The sequence below is a fragment of the Vigna unguiculata genome, chromosome 10 (genome assembly GCF_037176805.1).
Source record: "Vigna unguiculata cultivar grain cowpea cultivar isolate G323 ecotype 2 chromosome 10, ASM3717680v1, whole genome shotgun sequence".
Lineage (NCBI taxonomy): Eukaryota > Viridiplantae > Streptophyta > Magnoliopsida > Fabales > Fabaceae > Vigna > Vigna unguiculata.
Window position 1 is genome coordinate 46,139,339 of NC_140801.1, and position 24,864 is coordinate 46,164,202.

The window sequence follows — 24,864 nt, forward strand, 5'->3', positions numbered from 1 at the left end:
ACTTAGCCAAATTTTCGTCGTGGCTGACTAGACTAAATTCGATAGAATTTCGGCCAGAGCTAACTAGGCTGAATATGGCAAAATTTCGTTTGGGACTAACTTTATCGAATACAACAAAATTTTTTCTGAGGCCAACTCAGTCCAATGCGGTCAATTTTGTGGCAATAATAAGGTTGAGGTATGTGCATTATTATGCTCTTTTTTTTTTAAATGCCTCTTAATAAATTCAATGACAATGTTTGTAGGTGTGTGAGTCACAAACCACCCTTTGAGGGTTTACCTAGTGAGTGTTATGTTGGGACCACCATTGTAAGACATGAAGTCTCTAAGTGACACTCATAAAACAAGATACATGTATAAAGCCATAACATGAATATGATCAAATTTTTGATCCAAATTCATTTCTTTAGCAGAACTAGTTTGATTTTTTTTATAATCTAGATCCAAATATTTGGATCAAGTTCAAAATCCAGAATTCACTTTTTATAAAAGAAATTTAAAACTAATTTTCTAAAACTTGTCCTTAGGGTTGACGTGGTCGAATTTGACAGAATTTTGGTCAGGGCCAACTTGACCAAATTTTAACATTGGACCAACTTGGTTGACTTTCGATCGTGGGCAACTTAGCCGAATTTTGGTCGAGGCCTACCAAATTTTGATCGGGGTTAACTTGGTTGAGTTCAACTGAATTTTGGCTAGGGTCGACTTGCCCAAATTCAAACGAATTTCGGTCAGGGCCGACTCGGTCGAATGTGTCTGAATTTAGGTCAGGATGGACTTGGTAAAATTTGGCCGAATATGACTGTCAATATTTTGGCCGGGATTCATTTGACTGAATTCGACCAAATTTCGGTCGGTCTCGACTTTACCTAATACGGCCAAATTTAGGCCAATGCCAACTTAGCCAAATTTTCGTCGTGGTTGACTAGACTAAATTCGATAGAATTTCGGCCAAAGCTATGGTAAAATTTCGTTTGGGACTGACTTTATCGAATACAACAAAATTTTTTCTGAGGCCAACTCAGTCCAATGCGGTCAATTTTGTGGCAATAATAAGGTTGAGGTATGTGCATTATTATGCTCTCTTTTTTTTTTTTAAATGCCTCTTAATAAATTCAATGACAATGTTTGTAGGGGTGTGAGTCACAAACCACCCTTTGAGGGTTTACCTAGTGAGTGTTATGTTGGGACCACCATTGTAAGACATGAAGTCTCTAAGTGACACTCATAAAACAAGATACATGTATAAAGCCATAACATGAATATGATCAAATTTTTTATCCAAATTCATTTCTTTAGGAGAACTAGTTTGACTTTTTTTTATAATTTAGATCCAAATATTTGGATCAAGTTCAAAATCCAAAATTCACTTTTTATAAAAGAAATTTAAAACTAATTTTCTAAAACTTGTCCTTAGGGTTGACGTGGTCGAATTTGACAGAATTTTGGTTAGGGACAACTTGACCAAATTTTAACATTGGACCAACTTGGTTGACTTTCGATCGTGGGCAACTTAGCCGAATTTTGGTCGAGGCCTACCAAATTTTTATCGGGGTCAACTTGGTTGAGTTCGACCGAATTTTGGCTAGGGTCGACTTGGCCAAATTCAAACGAATTTCGGTCAGGGCCGACTCGGTCGAATGTGTCTGAATTTAGGTCAGGATGGACTTGGTAAAATTTGGCCGAATATGACTGTCAACATTTTGGCTGGGATTCATTTGACTGAATTCGACCGAATTTTGGTCGGTCTCGACTTTACCTAATACGGACAAATTTAGGCCAATGCCAACTTAGCCAAATTTTCGTCGTGGCCGACTAGACTAAATTCGATAGAATTTCGGCCAGAGCTGACTAGGCTGAATATGGCAAAATTTCGTTTGGGACTGACTTTATCGAATACAACAAAATTTTTTCTGAGGCCAACTCAGTCCAATGCGGTCAATTTTGTGGCAATAATAAGGTTGAGGTATGTGCATTATTATGCTCTTTTTTTTAAATGCCTCTTAATAAATTCAATGACAATGTTTGTAGGGGTGTGAGTCACAAACCACCCTTTGAGGGTTTACCTAGTGAGTGTTATGTTGGGACCACCATTGTAAGACATGAAGTCTCTAAGTAGCACTCATAAAACAAGATACATGTATAAAGCCATAACATGAAACCACTTATTAGAACCTACAATGAGCATTGATATTATATGTGTTATTTACTAAAACCTAGTTATAGGAATGTAGCTCAAGATAATTAAGTCTCTGCATTCTCTTGAGTGAAAGTTTATAAGCACTAAGTGTAATCCTTAAACCTGAAAGGTTCTTTATGCTGAAATACAATACTTTGCTTTAAAAGATTATATGTTTTGTTTTATTTTTATTTTTTAATTATGTGGAGGATTGTTAGAAATATTTAATATAATTTGAAAATAAATAAATAACTCTATTGTTATTCATATTTTTATGGACTATTATCTTATGGATAAATGTTATTTATAGGTTATAATGTTTTGAACTTCATTAACAATTACTATTTTATTTAATCAGACTTATTACAATTTACTCATATTCTACTCCCTTTTACATATAAATACTACTATTTGCAAGAGGAAAAGATACGACAAGCACAATAAAATAGCAGCTTATATAAAATTGATTTTAGTCTTCTATTTTATATTGTCTTTTAAAAGGGTTTAGAGATACTTCGTTGCACTCGATTGGTCTAATGAATTGTTGTATTTTAGGAGAGAAACACATATGATATTTTATTTTTGGCATGTGCAGTAAGAACGTTTTATCTCTCTACGGATAGGGTTATGTATGCCTCAACTAAGACTATTTCTAACCCTTTCTTCATTCATATTTTTATCCTATATTAATTGTTATTATTTGTCTTACTTGATGAATCTTCTATATTATCTATTTATTTGTCTTTTTTCTAATAATTATTATTATTATTATTTATTTTGATTAATATTTTCCTAACACTTACATGCTCTAAAATTGTAGAAGAAAAATAAAGGATTAAAGTTGGAAATCATGGGGAACCAAAATTAATACTTTAATATCAAATTTCTTTACTATTGATCAACAAATACTTAAATGAATTTCATGATATAGACGAACAAAAACACATTACCATTTACATTAGAGATGATGATCTGTGATATTTACTTCACTTGACTAGACAAATCTGTGATATAAAATATGATTCAATAAAAATTTCACTCAATCATTATATAAACTTTTATTCTTTTCGTTCCAAAATTTTAGAAATTTAAGATTTTTTTTTCATACTCATCGGAAATATTTAATTTATACAAATTTAGATAAAATTACTCCCGTTTATTAATTTATAAATGTTTATTATATTTCCGACAATTCAGTATATATATATATATATATATATATATATATATACGTCTAGAAACAAAGGTAAAATTTCCAACCCCTGCAATTTCTAACAATTCATTATACATTATCTAATGATTTTTTTTTTCTAAGAATACTCAACCTTTTTAATTTTAAATGGGGATCTAAAACCAAAAAGTTTATTCCGTGGGAGAAACAAACCTAAACTTCAAATAACTCGATGTTTGAAATAATTTAAGTATGAGTTAAAAAGAGTCAAAGTCTCACATTGACTAGAGAAGATAAAGTTAAACATTATATAAAAATAAAGACGCATAACATTATTGTCTTAAGGTTTTGGTATAAAATTGGTATCAAATACCTTATAAGTGTAAGACTAAAGTCATTTAACCATATGAAATCACAATTTCTCGATGACTATGAATATAACTCATATATATATATATAAAAACATAACCCAACAAAGGATAAACAAGATAACTTAAAATGTTTACCTGACAACAATGTGATGAAGACAACAAAAGCAAGCAGAAAGTGTGATGAAGAACACAGAGAAAGAATGGTAGCTTCCTCCAATCACTTCAAAGCATTGAGATGACAATGAAAATGAAGTTGTGAGAACTCACTCAAAGGAAATCTGTTGTTAATTAATATATACGAAATACAACATGTGTTATGTTACGTTACAGCCTGGTAGCACCCTCCAAATGCGTTGAATTTTACTTTTATAATCATTCTTTTGGTTGTTATATATTTACTTATATGTATTGGAATTCTAAAATTCTAACGTGATGTAGGTGTGAAATGGAGCGTTGGAATATAATAAAATATTTTCATTCTAAAAATATTTATTCTTTATGACTACCTTTTGAAGTCGTGTTAGTATTGTTTGCATGAGATGAGATTGCATACCATGTGAAAAGGTGTTAGACGAATATATATAAATCAGTAAAAAAGAGTTATAAAATCAGAAAATCTGACAAGAGAGAGTTTTTTCTTTCTTTTTTTTTTCTTTCCTGTCGTTACTGAAAGAAAATAGGTAAAAGTATTACAACAAGAGAGATCATAAAAGTCTCTCTGGTCAATACATAAAAGAAGATGTAAATTTTACAAAATAAATCAATTCCTTTCTACCTTATGAACTCCCTCATATATAAAATTACGATTACCACTAATTTTAACTACGAAAGAGAACATACAGAAAATAAAAATTATGATATTAAAGTATAGAAAAGTCTCAACTTTCTACCGGTCGTCTTTTGAGTTTTATTTTTAATATATACTCTATTTTTTTGTTTCCAGAATTCAAATTTGTTAATGAAAAATGATTTGGTCATGATGTCAATCTATTACTTCAGACTATAATACGATAGATTGATTTTGTTTTATTAATCTACTTTCTAAAGGCATGATATTTTAGTTCTAACATATTGGACAACATTGTTTGCAATTGCAATTATTTACTTATTATCAATTCATATGGCATCAGACATGCAGTTACCCATTTATGAAACTTTTCAAAAAGCCTAATGATGTAGTTTCAAATTACAAGAAAATCTTTCGTTAACATATTTAGTAACAAAAAATTGTTTGTCATTATATACCAATTTATAAAAAAAAATAAATTAATAGTTATAAAAAATTAATAAAATATAATGACTGTATGTATATACCTTTTATAATGTTAATGTAAATTTAATAGTAATTTCTATTTGATACTTATTGAAATAATTAATATTTTAATTACATTTTTTATTATAGGAAAAAAATAGCACACATGTGTATCAAGTGTTTTCATTATTTATATGTAATATTAAATATGATTTTAGCTCCTAAACTTTAATACAAAATTAAAATTTATTTATGTTTCAAATTTTGATACATCTTAGTCTCTAAACTTTAAAAATAATAAATACATGTAGTCATCCTAAGTAAACTAAACTTTAAAAATAATAAATACATATAGTAAACTGTATTAATTTTTTTTTTATGTATGAAATGTATTTAAAATTTTGAGAACCAAAGTGTTTCAAAGTTTAAGATAATGATAAACTTCAAATTCGAACTAAATATATTTTGATATAACTGGGTTTAATTGCAATGTTGACTTCCTTTAATTTGGATGGGATCTGTATGTTTTCTTTTTCATGATTTTGAATTCCCATTATAATTTATAAGAGATTTATAAGTTTGTCCTGCATCTCTATATATTTTTTTAGTTGAACCCTAATCTAGCATATGTATATAAAATGCTGCATTGCAGACAACGTTTAATAGATCTCATCAAATAACGTGACATTACTTTTATAAGCCATGTTACTTAAAAGGAGTTATGCATGAGAAAATTTAAAAGATGAAATATTTAATATAAATTACTTAGTTAAGTCTCATGCAGTTGCTTATGAAAGTTGACTTACGAAAAACAAAGTTTATTAACGAAGTTTCGTGCAAGAGCACATGGTGTGAAATTGCTGATACAATATCACTGTTTTGTATAATAAACTATTGCTTAAAATTGTTGACGAAGGTACCACAAAGGCTCATGCTGAAATTTTTTTAAATTAATATGCAGATTTCGTAGATTCGTACACATTAATTTCAAAATAAAATAAAAAATCATGCGCACGATGTTCTTAATACGTGCTCTAAAATTGTACAAGAAAAATAAATGATTGATTGAAGTTACGAATCATCATGGGGAATCAAAATAAATAGTTTAATATAAGATCTTTTTACTACGTATGATTGGTCAACAAGTACTGAAATTAATTTCATGATATAGACGAAGGGAAAATACATTACCATAAGATCCACAACCGCCACGTGCTTAAAACTAGCTTCAATTAAGGTGACATTACTTCACTTGTCAAGACAAACCCGAGATATAAAATATGATTTAATCAAAATTATTTCATTCAATCACTATATAAAATTTTATTCTTTTCATTCGGAAATATGCACTATACAAATTTAGATTAAATTACTCCCTTTATTAATTTACAATTGTTTATACTATTTCTAACAATTCATTTATATATTTAGAAACAAAGTTTCAAACTTCTTTCACTATATATCATTAACTCCCTATTACATTAAAAAAAATGGTATTATCGACGACCAATATTGGCCGATAATAAATCAAATCTGTCACTGGCTCGTATTATTTTATGGAATATTAGTAACATAAAATCTATTGATAACTTTATTGTTTGTAAAATTTATTGACGAATTTATAAAATCCCTGATAAAATTTATCGTCAAATAATCAAATTATCAAAAAATTATTTTCGATAACTGTATTATATACCGTTAGTTCAAAGATCTTTATTATGCATCCGCATCCAAACAAAACTTCTGAATAATATACACAATACCTAATACAAAATGATAGATTATAAACTATTGAACTAATAATATTATATAATGAAAAGTCCTACACAATGAAAAGTCCTATACAATTAAAACTCCTAATTATATAAACTCCTAATAATGAAAACTTCTAACAATTAAAATTTCTACCAATGAAAATTATCAGTTGCAATTAAAACGTGATGAGACAACGAATTGAAAAATAAAAAGAGTTTGAAAATTGAGTTTGGAGTAGCCACCATAATTTATTATGAAAAACTACGAAAAAACAATAAAAATAAGAACTTGTGTAGCTCTGGTTAGCTCAATTTTGTTGTTTTTTCATTATTGTTCCTTCTATGTGTTCTTACACTGAATTGCAATGTACAGTTTAACATAGAACTTGTGGCGAGAATAAACTTTTCTCTTATTTCTTTCTTATAAATTTGGGTTTCTTTTCGATGTCAAGTTGTGCATTATTGAAACTATCACAACACAAGTGGTAAAATTTGACATGTTTCATACAATTTGTTTGATAAGATTTATTACAATTTTATTATAATTTTACATAATATTGATAACTAAATGCATTTTATAAGCATTAAAATTGGTGAGGGATTAGCTAGGATTTAGTTATAGATAAAATATTATAATTGGCGAGGGATTAACTAGGGATCAATTTGCTACAGATCAGCGAGAGATTTGCTACAATCACTTTGTTAGGGATTAACGAGAGATTTGTTATAATCACTTTGCTAAAGATAAGCGAGAGATTTGTTACAACCACTTTGTTAGGGATTAGCTAGAGATTAGTTAGGAATTTGCTACAACATTTTGCTAAGGATTAACTACAGAGTAATTTCCTTGCTAATTAGCTACTTATAATTTAGCTACGATTCAGTGTTCTCACCGTTTTCTCACTAATCCTTTGCTAAATTGTTTTGCGAGGGATTAGCTATAGATTATTCTCTCGCAAATCTACAAATTTGTTGTGATGTTAGTTGAGAAACGCATGTGAAACGTCAACTAAACTTAATAACATTTGGTTAAAAAGATTAAATTCACGCATTTATAAATATGGAAGACTAAATTGGTCCAAAGTTTCAAAATTTTACTAATTTTAATTTTCACTAAAAGTTAATGGACAAAAACATATTTCACCTATTATTATTGTTATTATTGCTATTATTAGTATTGATATTGATTATATTATTATTAGCAGTAGTATTATTAGTATTATTCATTACGTTGTACTTTGTATATAATCCATTACTTTAACATAAAAAAAATCAATATTAAAATAATAATATTATTTTTTAATTAATTTGTTATAAAAAAATACTTGTAATTCAATACTCAACTTTTTTTCGTACTATACTCTTTATTTAAATATATATTTTTAATTATACATAATTACAACAGTTAAATATAAATAAATTATTTATTTAAATATAGTAAATTTTCTTAATATAAGTTTAAAAAACACACTAACCCATACGTATACAATACCAAGGTTAAATAATATTGTTTCTTAACATCAATTTCAACTTTTTTGTTGTATTTATCCTGTATGGGCTGCACAATATGCTTTAGGTGTCCAGCTTCAAAAAATAATATATTTATTACTAATATTTTTTTATTAAATTAATTATAAAATTATGTTTAAGAAAAAAATGCATCAATTTTTTTTACTAATAAAAATTTATTAAATTAATTATAAAATTATGTTTTAAAAAAATAAATTCTCAAAAAATATTTTATTACTAATAAAGCTCTATTAAAATAATTATAAGTTGATGTTTGAGAGTAAAATTTAATTAAATTATTATTAGTGTCGATTAACTTTTATTAGTATTAAAAATGATTATTAAAGAATTAAAATCTTTATTTAGTAAATTATAATTTTGTTTACGAAAAAAAGAAGGATTATTTATCTTTATTCTCTTATAATCAATATGTATTCTATTCCCTTTTTTATTTCTTTTGTGACTTCTCTTATCTCTCCTTACTTGCTTCTTTTCTAAGAGTCATTCTTTTCTAGTTTTGACACATTACATTTCTTGAATCTCATATTGTTAGTGTGTACCAATGTCTTCATCATCATGATTTCTGGTTAGTATGTTTTTTTTAGTGTTGTTGTTTTTATTCTGTTTTGAATTTGTATTAGAATTAGAAATTTATTCTGCTCAATTTTTATTTTCAATACTTTTCGATTTACAAGTTTTGAGAATTTTTTTTTTTTGTATATATCTTGATGAGGAATTGAAATTTTTCTACAAAACTATTACTTAGATTAGGGGTTAGTCTTTGAAAATAATAGATTAATTGGAGCATAATTCAAAATTAAGTTTTTGTAGAAAGATAATTTAAATTTAGGAATAAAAACGGCTTACTATAAAGTTGAGAAGAACTTCAGTTGTGAAAAACATATTAGACTAATAAAGAAACAATTTGATAAAATCGTAGAGAATAAAATTGTAAAATCTCTTCAAGAATCATTTAAAATTGATTACTTATAATATATTGTAGATAAAACAATTATCACACTTCAAAGTATATTTGAACAATTTAAAATATATGAGGATATTTTTTTATTTAGTGTTAGAAAATTAAAGTCACTAGATTATACATTTTTTAAAGAAAAATGATTAAACCTTGAAAAATCTTTAAAACATGATAATTTGTTAGATAATGATGAATTTAATTTATTTGAGATATGTACATATACATACATCTCATCTTAGTATAATATATAATTCAAAAGTTTAATGATAAATTTTAATCATATAACAATATGATTTTAATAAACATCTCTAACCCAATTTTATAATTTAAAACAGACAAATCTATATCTAAATATTATTTTTTAATTTTATTATTATTATTTGTATTATTATTATTATTAGGATGTATATTATTTTTTATTATTATTAATAGTAGTACTACTAATATAATCTTTTGATATTATTAGTTATACTTTCTATGTTATTACATTAATTTAAAGAAATCAATATTAAAATCATACTACTTATTTTTATTTAATTAATTATAAAAATATACCCATAATTAATTATTTAACTTTTTTATATTATTTTACTATGTATCTAAATATTATATTTATAACTATATATAATTATAGCACTTAATATTATTATATAAATAAATTATTTTTTAAATATAATAATAACTAATTAATTTTCTTAACACAAATTAAAAAAAAAAACAACGATATGTGCATAAAAAATGCACATAAATACGGGTCTAAGACTAGTTTACAAGAAAATCTTACAAATATTTATTTCATATTATATTTTTAAGAAAAAAACATAAAAACTTCTACAAAATATTTTTTAGAAATTCAGCAAATTATTTTGACTAAATGTTTTTTCACAGAAAAATTGCTTAAAAATGACGTTTCTATTAAAACAATGTTTCTTAGTTTTTCCAAATTAGTTCAAATCTAAACTACCATTTTTCCTATATAAAAAATATCAGCTAAAATGGATGATATAAGTCACTAAAAAGTGTGATGTATAAAAGTGCAAAATGGAATTTAAGAACATTAACATAGAGATGGGAGATATTGAGGATATTTATCATCAAAGAGTCATGATTCAATCATACAATAGATCATGAAATTGCTCCCGAGTTAAAGCTTAAAGCTGAGAGTGTTCGTAGATTTTTTTTTAAATGTTATTCAATTATTTTATTCATGTAATTTTTTTAACTCATTTGAATTCTTAATAGTTTCATTATCTAACTCTAATCATAAGAACTAAAATTGATGAAAAACAATGAAAAACATTTGGAGTAGACTTAGTTTCTATGAGGTAATAACTTCATATATGAACAAATATTTTTATAACTTAAAAACAATACACGCCTCTGCCAACTTTATTCAAAAAAGACATTCATTTTACAACTTAAGAAATATAGTACATACACACACATACATTGCAGTATAGTTCATGAAACACCTTATGGCAGAGAAAGCCAACATGTCTAGAGATGCATTGCTCAATTTCCAACTTATCCGTGGAGCATCTTTCTCTACAGATAAACTCATATCAAATTTATTCATGGAAAACCCTTCAAGAACTTAATTTAAAACAATTCAAACCTCCTAAAGCAACACGCATCAGCTCCTGTATGAATACAAGAACAACACTTATTCAAAAACAAATATACATATGTTGAGAAGCATTCACGTTTCCTGTAGGTATATAGGGAAACTTTATTCATGAACAATGCACTTAAACACAAAGAAAAAGCCCTCTATTTGTTGATAGTTGTAGTCAGGTCGCTATCTTTTCCATCTTTGAGTCCCCTGATTCCTGCAGTTTCAGTATTTTTTAAAGATCTATGGTTAGAGAGTGGAACAATGTAAATCTATTCATGTCTGAACTTTCCTTTCCTTTCAATCTTTAAGAATAAACTTGTAATGTTATCATTAATTTTAAGATCCAAGCTTTACAAAGATGGACACTTATAAATGTAAGAAGGAAAATAAACTCACTAAGATTCCATGTCTTCTCTGTTGGCGTGCTTGATAAAAAGAAGAAAACATGTTTTCAAGGGTACCTACCATAAGCAAATGCAACGACAGCAAGTTTCTTTCAGCTGACACAATTTCCTGAACCAAATTATTTACAAAAAAGACGTGATTAGTGATGACCAACACTTATTAGGGAAAATATATATTTTGATTTAACATTTCATATTTCTTCATTTATGTAAAATGCAAAAACAGAGAAAAGTTATTAGATGATGAAGGCCTTCACACTAATTAGTGAGTAGAAGTTGTTCAGCATATGCCAATTCCATTTCTAAGTGGAATAGATAATGAAATAATGTACTAACTTACAAGTGAAGGGAATTTGTCACCATACTAACTCAGGATGCCTCCTCCTCAAACTGTTGCATGATCAGAGCTTTTGTATCACCTTTACAACGGATTTCATCTATCATTACATTAAATTTCGGAGGCACTTTATCACGACGACGGAAAATTTTGGTGCTGAAGCATTTGTCAACCCTCACTCTTCTCAAGGATGGGAAATTCAAAGTGGAACTCCCCGTGTAAAAGCTTTCAAAGTTGTCTAATGAGATAAGAGTCAAAATCTCAAGATTCATGAATATCATCTCATTTTCATCTTCATCTTCACCTTCTCCTTTCTGTTCATGTTCATCTCCCTCTTTTGACACTATTTCTTTCAGACATTTACATTCTGTGACCATGATCTCTTTGAGGTTCACTAACTTCTTGGCGACTGAAGATGTAAATAAATACTGCAATTTGGGACAGTCGCTTGCAAACACTTTTTTCAGAAAAGAGAAAGACATTGTAGAAGTAGAATGCACTCCTATTGTTTCAACATCAGGGCATTCAAAGACATGTAATTCGTGAACCTTCTCGCAGATTGTGTTTAACCACGATGAGTTCTCTGACTGGATGGACCGGATAGCAGATACTTCGACTAGTATCAATTTTCTTAACTGTAAGAGCATCCCATCCTCACCCATTTTGGGGTTTTGAGCAAGGAAAATCTCCGGATTATTGCATTTTTGCATAACCATCATCATTTCTATTAAATTGGGTGCTTTATGGAGTATTTCATTGAGCACTATAGGCATCTCACCCACATCACCGTCCAAGTCCAGTAACATTTTGTTTACAAATTTGAAGACCCCTTTAAATTTTTCAGACCTAAACCTTGATCTTAATGCCAGAATATGTTTCCAATCGAGATTCAATTCTCTCAGGTTTGAAATGACCTAACAATTAAAGCAAAATCAAATTCAATAGAAATTAAGAACTGACTTAGACAAAAAAAAGGGAAACAACTTAGAGTGTAGATTCTTTGTTGCGCACTTACATCTAGACTTGAGATCAGAGGTCGTCTGTTAACTGAAGTACCCTCACCCGTGGAATGTGCACATTGAAACAACTCCAATTCATCACAATCAGACACAGATAATTCATTTAAGGCTGGGCATTCCAAAGCAAATGTTTCAGGGTAAAAGCAAGTGAGTTTTGACAACAAAGAAAGATTCAACTTCTCTAAACAAGGGAGCACAAACTTTTCTTCTCTGTCTTCTTCTTTTTCTACAATTTCTCGTAACTCATCACAAAAATTTATTTTAATTCCTTTGAGACTTTTAAAATTTTTTACCTGGGAAGAAGGAAATAGGGTTTTCAATTTTTTACAATCGCTAACAACTACCTGTTGCAGATTTGGAAAGATGAGAACTCCATTTTTGTTGTTTTCCCAAACACGTGTCAGCTTCGATAGCCCTTCTAAGGTCAAAATCCTCAACCGGGATGCTATCTCCATACTCTCACTGTCATTCATATAAAAAAGTACCTCTACTGTTGTGCTATCCCGTACTTCCAACTCTTCTAAGCTCTTTAGAAGAGCTAGAATATGGGATGGAATTGCACATGACAGAGTACAGTTTTGAAGCTTCAAACTAACCAAATCGCTCAACCATCGGTTTTGCAGGCGAAAGTTACAATGTGGATCTTCTTGTAGCTTAAGATAATCAGAAAAACACTCCTTGTCCACTGATTCAATAAACTCCTGAAAACATTACAAAAGTTTACTTCTATAAATTTTATAAATTACTTATGAATATGCATTGAATATGATAAGGTTAAATAAATTATAAATATCGTTCCAAACACATCCTTGAAATGTTTACCTTTCGTTGTGATATCCCTTTTATTCTGGTGTTTAGATCTTGTGGAGGAGGTAAATCATTTGGTTCCAGGTCTATGGATAACGTAATTCCCATAAGGGATTCAATTCCTTGGGAGAAAATCTCCATGTTGGGGCAGCTCGATATTGTCACAATTTTCAGAGATGATAATTGCAGAGTCTCACTACCGGAATAAAAGCATACTAAACTTGTTAAAGATTGTAGATAAATGGTGTGGAGTCGCTCAAATTTAATGGCTTCAGAAGTTGCATCTCCCTCTTTAACCACTATTTCTGTTAGTGATTTACATTCGAAGACACTAATCTCCTCGAGGTTCATTAACATTTTGGCAGCTGAAGATGTAAATAAGTTCTTCAAGTTTGGACAGTTGTATATAGACACTTCTTTCAAACAAGAGAAAGACACTGTAGAAGTAGAATGTACTCCTAATGTTGTCAAATGGGGACAGTGGGAAACAAATAATCTGTGGAGCCTCTCAAAGATGTTTAAACTTGAGGAGTACTTTAACTCAAATAACTGTGTAGTGGACACATCAGATAGGCTCAACATTGTTAACTTTCCTAACATCTCCTCCTCGCCAATTTTAGCATTTTGAACAAGGAAATTCTCGAGACTTTCACAATGCATTACATTCATTTCTATTAAATTTGGAGCCTTGAGTATTTCAATGGGCAACATGGGTATTTCATTCTCCTTGGCGCCAAAGAAAGACACGTAAATGCTGTTTAAATTTGGGAGGCCTTCTGTAGATTGTTGTGACTTAAGCCATAAGCTTAATGGCAAAATTTGTTTCCACTCAAGAGTCAGTTTCTCCAGGTTGGAAATGACCTAACAATTAGAGCCAGAAACGAATCAGATCGAAAGACATGTGAATTAGATAAAAGGTGAAAGGATAAAAAAGTTGTAATTGCAGATTCTCTGATGCTTCACTTACCTTTGGATCTGATATAAGAGGAAGTCTGCTGCTTGAAGTACCCTCACCCATGGGATCATATACACTCTTAAATAACCCTAAACCATCACAACTCCTCACATCTAAGAATTTTACGGAGGGGAATTCCAGAGTGAACATTTTAGGACAAGTGACCCGGGGCAAGTTACGGAGTTCCAAATCCTCTAGACAAGGGAACACAAACTTTTCTGTAACACATGTTGTTTCTTCCTGTTCAACTAAGTCTTGCAAATTTTTACATTTATATATTTTAAGCTTATTAAGATCCTTGAGACCTTTTGCCAGGTAAGTAGGAAATAAAATTTGCAGCTTTGCACAATTACTAACAACAACCTGTTGTAGATTGCGAAAGATGAGAATTCTGTGAGTGTCCTTTTCCCACACATGTGTCAGCTCTGATAGGCCAATTAATGTCAATATCTTCAATTGGGATTCTGTTTCGTTAATCTCAGTGTCGTCATTTATATCAAAAATTGCCTTTACTTGGTTGCTATCTCGTACTTCTAGCTCCTTTAAGTTCTTTAAAAGAGCAAGAATGTAAGATGGAATTGCATATGATAGAGTGCAGTTTTGCAGCTTCAAAGTTTCCATATTGGCCCACCATTTGTTTTCCAGACCAAGTTTACAAACCGGGTCCACGGCTTGAAAAAACTCCTGTAAATATTACAATACTTTTATCATCAGATATATCCATTTCCTGCTCGGCTTTGTTTATCTATAAAACAACACTACAAATCTACAATGGTTATTGTCTTATATTCTTTAAATTCACTCAAACTAGAGTCATAATTAATTGATTCAGAATTACCTGTTGTAGGAACACCTTTTTTACCGAAGAGTTAAGATCAAGGTAGAAGACCAATTCATCCCTTGAGACGTTTAAAGCTTCAATTCCTCTAAATGAAGAATTCAGCTGTATGCGTCCTCTAGAGAAAAACTCCATCTTGGGGCACATCCATATGTCCACTTGGATCAAGGAGGGCAACTGCAAAGTGGCATCACCTGAATAAAAGCATTTCAAGCTTGATAAATGATTTAGATCTATGTGTTTTAACCGCTGTAATTGGATCTCTTTGTCATCCTCAACTTTCAAGACTATTGCTTCCATTGATTCACAGTTATTGACTTCTATATACTCAAGGTTCTCTAAGTTATTCACTGCTTGTAATGTGAATAAATACTTCATATCTTGACAATTGGCTATGTACATTTCTTTCACATGCTTAAAAGACACTGAAGGTGAAGGAGTAAAATGCACTAGTGTTTTCAAATCAGGACAATTGACAACCTCTAAATGTTGGAGCTTTTCACTGTCACAAAGCAGGTTTAACCATGGTGAGTCCTCTGACCCAATTGACTGGAGTTTCGACACACCATTCAGTCTCAATGATTTCAAGTGTGTAAGCACCCTTTTCTCAACAATTTCTGGGATTTGAGTTTGAAATACCTCGAGCCAACTGCAATGGTGTATAGTCAATTTTGTTAAATTGGGCATCTTCTGGAGTATTTGAATGGGAAAATCAGGTCTTTCGTTCTCATCAATAATAAATACAAGCTGAATATCATTTAAATATTTGAGGTTGTCCATAGGTTCTCCCAGCATTGTCCTTAACGCCAATGTGTGTTCCCAGCCAAGTATCAATACTTCAAGGTTGCTAATGTCCTAGTGAAAGAAAATCAAATAAAAAGCAAGGACTGAGAGTATTAAAAGGTGAAACTTAAAATATATACATAGAGAGAGAGATACGGATAAAATAAAAGTGTTCATTGCATGTTACTTAATTACCTTCAGATCAAAGAAAATGGATTGTCTGTTAGCACTTCCAAATAGCTCCATCTTTGGACACTTCCACACGACTAGTTCCTTTAACGTAGAGCATTCCAAAGTAAATGAGTCTGGGTAAAAGTAAAGGAGCTCTGGCAGATCAGCAAGTTTCAGTGTAGTTAAGCAAGGGAACACAAACACAGCTGTTGTGTCCTCTTCCTTTCTAACAATTTCATGCAATCCATGGCAATGCATTATTTTAAGTTCGTCAAGCTTCTTAAGACTTTTTGCCAAGGTAAAAGGAAACACAGTTTGCAGGTCTCTACATTCACTGACATTGACTAGCTTCAGATTTTGAAAGCTCTTGGTTCCTTTATCATTTCTTTCCCACACATCCTTAAGGTGTGGTAACTTTTCTAAAGTCAATTTTTGCAAGTGGATTGCTGATGCAGTACTCTCTTCAGCATTCATCTCAAAAATTACCTCTACATTGTTGCAACCTCGTACTTGCAGTTCTTTTAAGCTCATCAAATAAGGAAGAATATTAGATGGAATTGCACATGGTTGAATTACACAGTTCTCAAGCTTCAAAATTTTCAAACTATAAAACCAGCTATTTTTCTTTTGCAGACCAGCTCCTCGTTGCCAAGTTTCGTGTAGTTCTTGATGTTCCGAAAGGCTTATCTCCTCCATGCCTTCAAAAAATTTCTGTGAATATATATTGTGTAAGTTCATTGTGTAATGACTCACTCAAAGACAACTTGTTATTGATTTTTCTTGTACATTTTGGTTAGATAATAATTGGGTAGCGTTTTTCATATTTCGGTTCTTTAAAATGATAACTGAAGCCAAAAACATAATTCTTTGACTTGTTTTCTATTACCCACAAATTCACACAATTTTTTAAGTAATTTCATGGTTTGAAGTTAACTTTTAAAAATAACAAAATAGAAAAGAAAAATTTAATCAAGAAAACATACATAATTACATACCATTTCCTCGAACATTTTTTGTATTGTAGCATTTATATCTCCTTCCCAGCAGAATCGTTTGTTCTCTTTTCCATGTACAACATGTACATTTTGTAAAATTGGTGAGCTGGTGACTGTTTCTGAAAATTTATCCATATTATAACATGCGCTCACAACCAATTTCTCCAAAGATGGAAATTCAAAGTCACAATCAGAGACACAAAAACTCTTGAGGTTCTTAAGTGAAACAAGCTCTAGGGCTTTCAATTGTTGAAAAACAACTCTGTCAGATTTTTGTCCATCCTTTCTTACTATTTCCATCAGGGATTCACATTTCACTACTTTCATGGTGTTGAGCTGAACCAAACTTTTTGCAGTAGATGCTGACATTAGACTTTGTAATCGATCACACTTGACCACTTCTAGATTTTTCAAGCGAGTAAAAGATACAGAGGAAGGTGCTATTGTAATCATATTACAACAGTTCTTCAAAATCAAGAACTCTAACCTTTCAAGAATTATGGCGGGTTCAAAGCTTATCTCTTTGAGATTCAGCAAGTCTATCAACATCAAGCTTTTCAGATTTGGAACTACTCCCAAGTTTTCAATTTCAGTATCTTCCTTTAGAGGCAATATATTTTCAAAGTAACAATTATTCAGTGATAGGCTCTTCAAATTAGGATTTCTATGTAGGAAAGAGTATAAAATCTCAGTATTCATTAATCTAGATAAGGAAAGCTCTTCTAAGTTATCCCTTCGATGGTTCCCTTTACCCATATAACTGCTTGGTGACTTTGCATGCCAAAACTCAATTTGCATGGACTTTATGTTATTGATTACCTATAAATTATAAACATGTAAAGAAAAGGATTAGTACATTCATATATATATATGTACATATATTTAAATAAAAGTGGAAGAATTTGTTTCCACTTTGATCATTTTCTATTTATTTTTGCAAGAATTAGAAAGTGATGATAAAGAGTTGAAGGATGCAGTACTAGTACCTCTTCAGGAAAGAATACATGTAAATGATTTCTTTGTGCATGCTCGGTTCCGTTGTTGAATGGTTCCAGATTGTTACAAAATTTAATAGACAACTCATTCAATGGACAGGATAAATCATAAGCCGTTGGGTAAAAACTCGTAAGTTTTGGCAGGTCTGAAAATTTGATGGTGCTTAGTTTAGGAAAGTTAAATTTTGCTCTATCCGTGTTGGTAACTTCCCTTTTGGCAACAATTTCATTCAGTCCACAGCAATCACAAACCACAAGAGATTCAAGATTATCAAGATTCTTGGCTACATAAAATGGAAATATATATTCCAAGCTCTCACAATCTTGAACCAAGATCCTCTTTAGATTGTTAAACTTGGGAATCCCTACGAGGTCTTTATTATTAATTCTCCATACAATCTCCAATTTTGGGAGTGTTTCTAAATGAACATCTTGCAAGTTATTAGCTACATCCCCGACTTGCTCACATATATTAAATATGGCTTCCATGGACCTGCAATTTGTAACTCTCAAGTTGCATAGACTCCCAAATATTCTTTCCACTGCATTTTCAAGTTTGTGACACTCCTCGATAATTAGAGTTTCTAGTGTGTAAAAGGAGTCTGAAGGGAGTTTGGGATACCATATCTTACTCAGACTAATCAGGTTGGAAAGTTTCATATTCTTCAATTTTGGAAAGATGCTACCCTGTTTTGGTACACAACAGTCATAAGTTAGTCAAATTATTTATAAAATAGAGAAACCAAATCAACAAAAAGAAAAAGCAATAAGTACTTTGATTATAACAAACATTAAAAACTCTTAAAATTTGAAATGGACTAATATAACATTATAGATCTATAAACAATCAACATCAGTTATTGTACTATTTGAAACATCGATTGTGGGTGTGCAATTTCAAATTGTAGCATTGAATCTAACCAGACCGATTTTCTTACCATAATATCCTTCTCTGTATCTTGTTTAGGTAGGAAGATACAACTCATCTTTTTACAGTCACTTACATAAAGGCTTTGAAGATTCACCAGACAATTGGCCATTGTAAATGACATCAAAGATTTTAGTTTCCAACAACCATTCACGTCCAAATGTGTCAAATTTTCAAAAGATAATATTTCTGAAGATTGGCTCCTGACACTCCATATTACATCAATTTGGATCGAGGACAACTCTAGTCTCTGTAATTTTGAAACTCCAACCTGCAAAGAGACACATGATTTTAAAAAACTAAGGAGTTGATTTTAAAGTTTAACTCCTTACAAACACTTTCCTTTTTTTAGTTGAACAGAACAAAAATGTGAAAAAAGAAATTTTAGTTCTAAAAGATTAAGAAATTTAAAGGATAATTTTAAACGCACCTTTTCGTGGAAAAGTTTTCTTTCCTCTCCTTCTATATAAGGAGTGGCATCAAACCCAATGAATTTAGACAAAGAATGCAACTTCAAATAGCGTAATTCAGGAAGCATAGGAATCACAGTTTTTTCAGGGTTGATAGGTGGTCCCACATAGATAACTTCCTTCAAAGAGCTACATTCGGAAACTTCAATTGTTTCAAGAACTTTTAAAAGCCCAACCATGGAGATTGAGAATACATTCTTCAATTCACCACAGAGATTAATCTTAATGACTTTCAGTTTACCAAAGGAGGGTTCTGAAAGTTTACATGAGCATATTTCATCCATCTTGAGATTATAGAGACTTAGTGACTCCAATTTTGGAAAAGCTTTCTCAGGGTATTGCCTGTCCTTTGGATGGATGAGAGATTGAATGGTAGAATTATTTACAATCCACAAATGTTTCAGATATGGAAATCCTTTCAAATTCAATCTATAAAAGAGGTCGTGGACAATATTATGAGCTTCATGGACACTGTTGTGCTTTTCATGGACAGTATTAAGTTCTAGAAACAAATTTTCAACTCCTTCAAACAACATTTTGATCCCCATTAGAGAATGAATGTCAGATCCATTTTCCAATTGTACAGCCAAAAATTTCAATGTTTCATATTTCTCTGGCATTTGGAAACCAGTCTCTAAAAATGAACTCAAATCTCCAATAACAATCTTGTAACTATCTAACTTGTCAAAATACAAATTCTTTGGCAAATAGGAAACATTTGGGATTTGTATGTCTAGAGTTGTCAATTGATTCAAATGATTCAAATCAGAAAGAAGAGCTATTTTACTTTGACGTGTTTGTTCTTCATCCTCCCATTGAATCAAGGTATTTCTCATATACAACTCCTCCAGACTTACCATGCTAGATATGACACCATGTGGAATTTTTTTAAGTTTAGGGCAATTGCTTATGTCAAAAATTTGTAGCATTTTTAACTCATTCAACTCATTTGGCAAACTTTTAATATCAGATCCTGAAAGACTAAGAACTCTTAACCTTTTCAGCACTCCTATGATGGATAATTCCTCATCTAGCATGGAACATTGCTCCAAACAAAGCATTCTAAGTTTATACAAGGATGAAACTGATGAATCAATGAGGGGGAGATGAATACCGGTCAATATCAACACTCTAAGTTCTTTCACTCCTTTGAAGAAGTTTTTGGGTATTTTCGGACGTGGAATATTATTAACTATTTCAAGGACTCTAAGTCTTGGGTAATTTAACTTCCCAGGAAAATCTTCAATGAAATCACAATGATGTAAGGAAATTGCAGCATACCTTTGAAGTTTATCTGGCCATTCATCTAGCCTTCCATTTGTCATTGTAAACAATTGATTTTCTTTATATGCTATGGACAAAGCTGCTCTGCGAACAGTATCTGGCATGGTAAAATGGTCACTTGAATAACTGTCAGACAACAAACCTGCCTCTTTTAACTTTGCAACCAACATAAATAATTTGTCTCTGGTTTGCCTTGCTGTGTTGATTCCCTGAAGAAAACCAAAACCAATACAATATTTCACCAAGTCCATAATCAATGCGTCATGACCCATGCGAGCACAAAGCAAGAATGTGTACTTAAGTTCCTCATCTTCTAAAAGTTCATAACTCAACTTCGTAGAAAATTCAGGTACTCCAGTTAAGTTTTGAGATTCAAGTTTTCGATTAGTTTGATCCCATACAGAAAGGCTCTTATTTTTCAATGCCCTTGCAGTAGTAACTATAGTCATTGGCAACCCTTTACACTTGCTGGCAATTTGAGCTGCTAATTTGTCATATTCAGAATTCTTATCACTTATTCCTGCCTTTTTCTTGAACAACATCTCTGCTTCCTCCTCCTTTAAGACATCCACGGGGAAAATACTCTCTTCTTTCCCTTCCATTTGAGTTAACAACACTTGTTTGATTTCAGAAATCATCAAAATCTTGCACCCTTTGTATTGAGGAACAAAATTTTCCGCTTTCACTCGATCAGAAGCATCAACAGGGGATTTTCCTTTATTTATATTCTTAGAACCATCAACATTCATCAAGATATCAACATCAGGGGATTTTCCATCACTAACATTCTTCAAGCTATCAACATCAAGGGATTTTCCTTGGACATTTGTTACGCCATCTTCTTTCTCTAATTCACATGGAATCCCTAGCAGGTTAAAGTTCACTTCTTCCCAAAGATCATCTAGGATTATGAGCGTGCTCTTATTCTCATTATTCAATATTTTATGTATCCTAGCAGCTCTTGCAATGTCACTTTCCTCCTCCAATACAAATCCCAACATATCAGCAATTTGTCCTTGGATTTTTCTTACATCAGGGTTTTTTGTCACACTTGCCATGGTCACCACTTCGAACATCTTATCTTTCAAGGCTTTCTTCACAACCTCTTTGACTAAAGATGTCTTGCCAACGCCACTCAACCCATGAAGACCGATCATTCTAACACCTGGCTTTTGAAATTCATCAGTAATCTTTTTCACAGTGTCATTTCTTGATGTATAGCTTTCATAACCAAGGTTGGAAAAAAAGGCAGCCATGGAGGGTGGGCCAGACCAATAAGATAAAATGTCAAACTTTGCATTTTGCAGTAACCCATTTGCCTGCTTTGTGATATCTTTTGCTTTTCTACTTCGACGATACCTTATCCCTGGCCTGGGAAGGTAACCACTGTCGAAAAACTCAAACACCGCACGTTTATGGCATATTTCATCGTCGTCGAAATCCTTATATGCGCGAATGAGTTTATCCACACTCTCCATCCATTCTTTAACTTCAACGTGAATTTTTCTTCCATGTCGACGTTCTTCCTCGTCAACCGTATGTTGAATAGAATCTCTCTTCTTCTTGAGCTTCTCCACAACATCTTTTACTTGATCAACTCTTGCCTCGTACAAGTCCAGTTGAATCAATTGCTTCTTTAGCCACGCCTTTGCTCGAGGTGACGATGTCAAGAAATGATAACATGTTATTAGAGCAGCAGCCATGCTACATCTCAACTACATCTTTTCTGCATGCGTACAAGTAAATCACAGACTAATATTATTTATGAGAGAGTATAGTTGAAGGTAACTAACTAATCAATAATTAGATGAAAGATTGTGTTTCATAAATACTAGTTTATGTCCATGTTCTTTTATCATTTTTATAAACATAATTAATTATATTAAGTTAGTAATTTATAATTACTATTCACCATAAATATTATCATAATTAATACAATATAATTATTTTTATGTATACACATTTTATAAATTAAATAATATTTTTTATTTAAATAATTATAATAATAATAATAATAATAAATTTCTTAATTACAATTTTTTAATTATAATAAAAGAAATAACACATATGCAAGGCGGGACATATGATATGTGGGTTTGACTATCTCATCATATGATGGTAACAAGGAGGAATAAGTATGAGTTTGATTGTCTCATACTCATCCTTCTGTCAAAATTCATTCTCATCCACATTACTATACTTTATAGGTATGAAATTTTTTAGTTTTTTTATGTTCATGGTGTAATTATACTTGATAATTACTGAAATAGGCAATTTGTTTAAAAAAATCACCAATATAGGAAAGTTTTATCAGACTTATACTATTTCAAAAAAGTCGTATGGCACTGATATGACTTTACTAGTAATAAACAAGTGGTACACAACAAATACGACTACAGCCTGATATGAATATTAATAAAGCGAAGTATTTTAATTTTTATTACCAAAACAAAGTCTTGGGCGACTCAGGACAATAAGTCGTAATTCTCATTGACGACTTATTAAACATATAAATCGAGTTTGTCGTGTCTCCTTTGAAAAGAAGTCTACGACTTCAATATCTTCTATCTTTTATTTTTTAGTTGAAATGATAAATTTAGTTTTATTATGAGAGATGGCTATTGCTTTTCTGTACTTAATAAATTGTATTAAAATAACATAAAATAAATAATGGAAGAAATATTATTAAATATTTAAAGAAAGAAGGAAAAAAGAGTATTAGAGAGAGAAAAAAAATATTATTAGGAAAAATGATAAAATATATTATAAATAGTCATATTATTTGATTACTCTTTCAAAAATAATACGATCATTTACGATATATTTTATTATTTTCTCTTATAAATTTTTTTTTTATCTAATAATATTTTTTCCTTCTTTTTTTAATTTTTTAATAATACGTATTCTATTATTTATTTTATATTATTTTAATACAATTTATTAAGTATAAAAAAAATTAAGCATCAATCATAATAAAACTAAATTTATCATTTCAACTAAAAAATAAGAAAATATAAAACATTAAGTCGTAGATTTCGTTCCAAAGAAGCCGTACACCACACGTACGATTTATATGTTAAAGAAGTCTTCAATAAGAATTGTAACTTGTCCCAAGTCACCCAATTCACATACGACTTTGTTTTTTTAATAAAAATTAAAATACTTCGCTCTATTAATATTCATAACAAGCTGAAAGTCGTATTTGTTGTTTGTTGTGAACAACGTATTTATTTCTAATAAAGTTGTATTTGTGACATACTACTTGTTCTTTTAAAATCATATAATAAGTTTAATATGATTTTTTCATTTCAGTAACTTTTTTAAAAATTACTCATTTTAGTAATTATCAAGCATAAAAAAACCGATTTGTTCTGACTTCCTCATCTTCAATAAAAAATGGGTTATACCCATACGTGCATTCATACCCACTTCTTTATTCTTTCAAATATTATATTAGTTAACTTTTTTACAAAAATTAAATCGAAATAAAATATGATATTATAAAATTTTCTCAACAGTCAAATATCAAAAAAGAAATTATAATGATATAAATATTAAATATGAGAATTAAATAACAATTAAATAAAAGTCAAATAATAATGAAAAAAAAGTAAAAAAATATCAAATTTGTGTTACATAAATAAATAAATAAGGTACGAATTAAACATAAAAGATAACTTAATATAAGTTTTTAAAATTAACTAATAAATTAAAGGTGTTTTACTAATTTAAAACAATGACGGGATGTATGTTAAGATAAAGAGATACAGAAGATATGTACATATTCAGCTTTTTACTGAATCCAATTTAAAAAAAAAATTGAGTATTACTTATTCTCACACCCTTATCTAGTCATTAAAGAAATATTTTGTAAAATTGAGGTGGATTGAGAAAATATCCGTGATAACGGTTCATTTGTCATACTCAATTCATTTTCATCACCAAGATGAAAATCCATCTTCATTTCCATTCTCGATGGTTAAGAATTAAATACTTACTATCTCAAATATTAATTAAATATTTTTCTTACAAAAAATAAAATATCACT

General features: G+C 30.2%; 1 protein-coding gene across 1 annotated transcript in view; it reads right to left on the bottom strand.

Moving 5' to 3' along the window:
- Nucleotides 1-10,603: 10,603 nt before the first annotated feature.
- The window catches only part of LOC114167045 (uncharacterized), a 49,554-nt gene continuing 35,293 nt past the window's right edge, over nucleotides 10,604-24,864 (bottom strand). Inside the window, exons 3-13 of the mRNA XM_085668137.1 lie at nucleotides 19,493-22,542; nucleotides 19,073-19,333; nucleotides 18,126-18,821; nucleotides 17,140-17,958; nucleotides 16,169-16,855; nucleotides 15,191-16,045; nucleotides 14,365-15,036; nucleotides 13,413-14,258; nucleotides 12,587-13,291; nucleotides 11,571-12,485; nucleotides 10,604-11,044 (exon numbers count right to left, since the gene is read on the bottom strand). Of these exons, the coding sequence (XP_085524263.1) occupies nucleotides 11,604-12,485; nucleotides 12,587-13,291; nucleotides 13,413-14,258; nucleotides 14,365-15,036; nucleotides 15,191-16,045; nucleotides 16,169-16,855; nucleotides 17,140-17,958; nucleotides 18,126-18,821; nucleotides 19,073-19,333; nucleotides 19,493-22,519 (9,450 nt within the window). The 5' untranslated portion in view covers nucleotides 22,520-22,542 and the 3' untranslated portion in view covers nucleotides 10,604-11,044; nucleotides 11,571-11,603. The remainder of the gene's footprint in view (nucleotides 11,045-11,570; nucleotides 12,486-12,586; nucleotides 13,292-13,412; nucleotides 14,259-14,364; nucleotides 15,037-15,190; nucleotides 16,046-16,168; nucleotides 16,856-17,139; nucleotides 17,959-18,125; nucleotides 18,822-19,072; nucleotides 19,334-19,492; nucleotides 22,543-24,864) is intronic.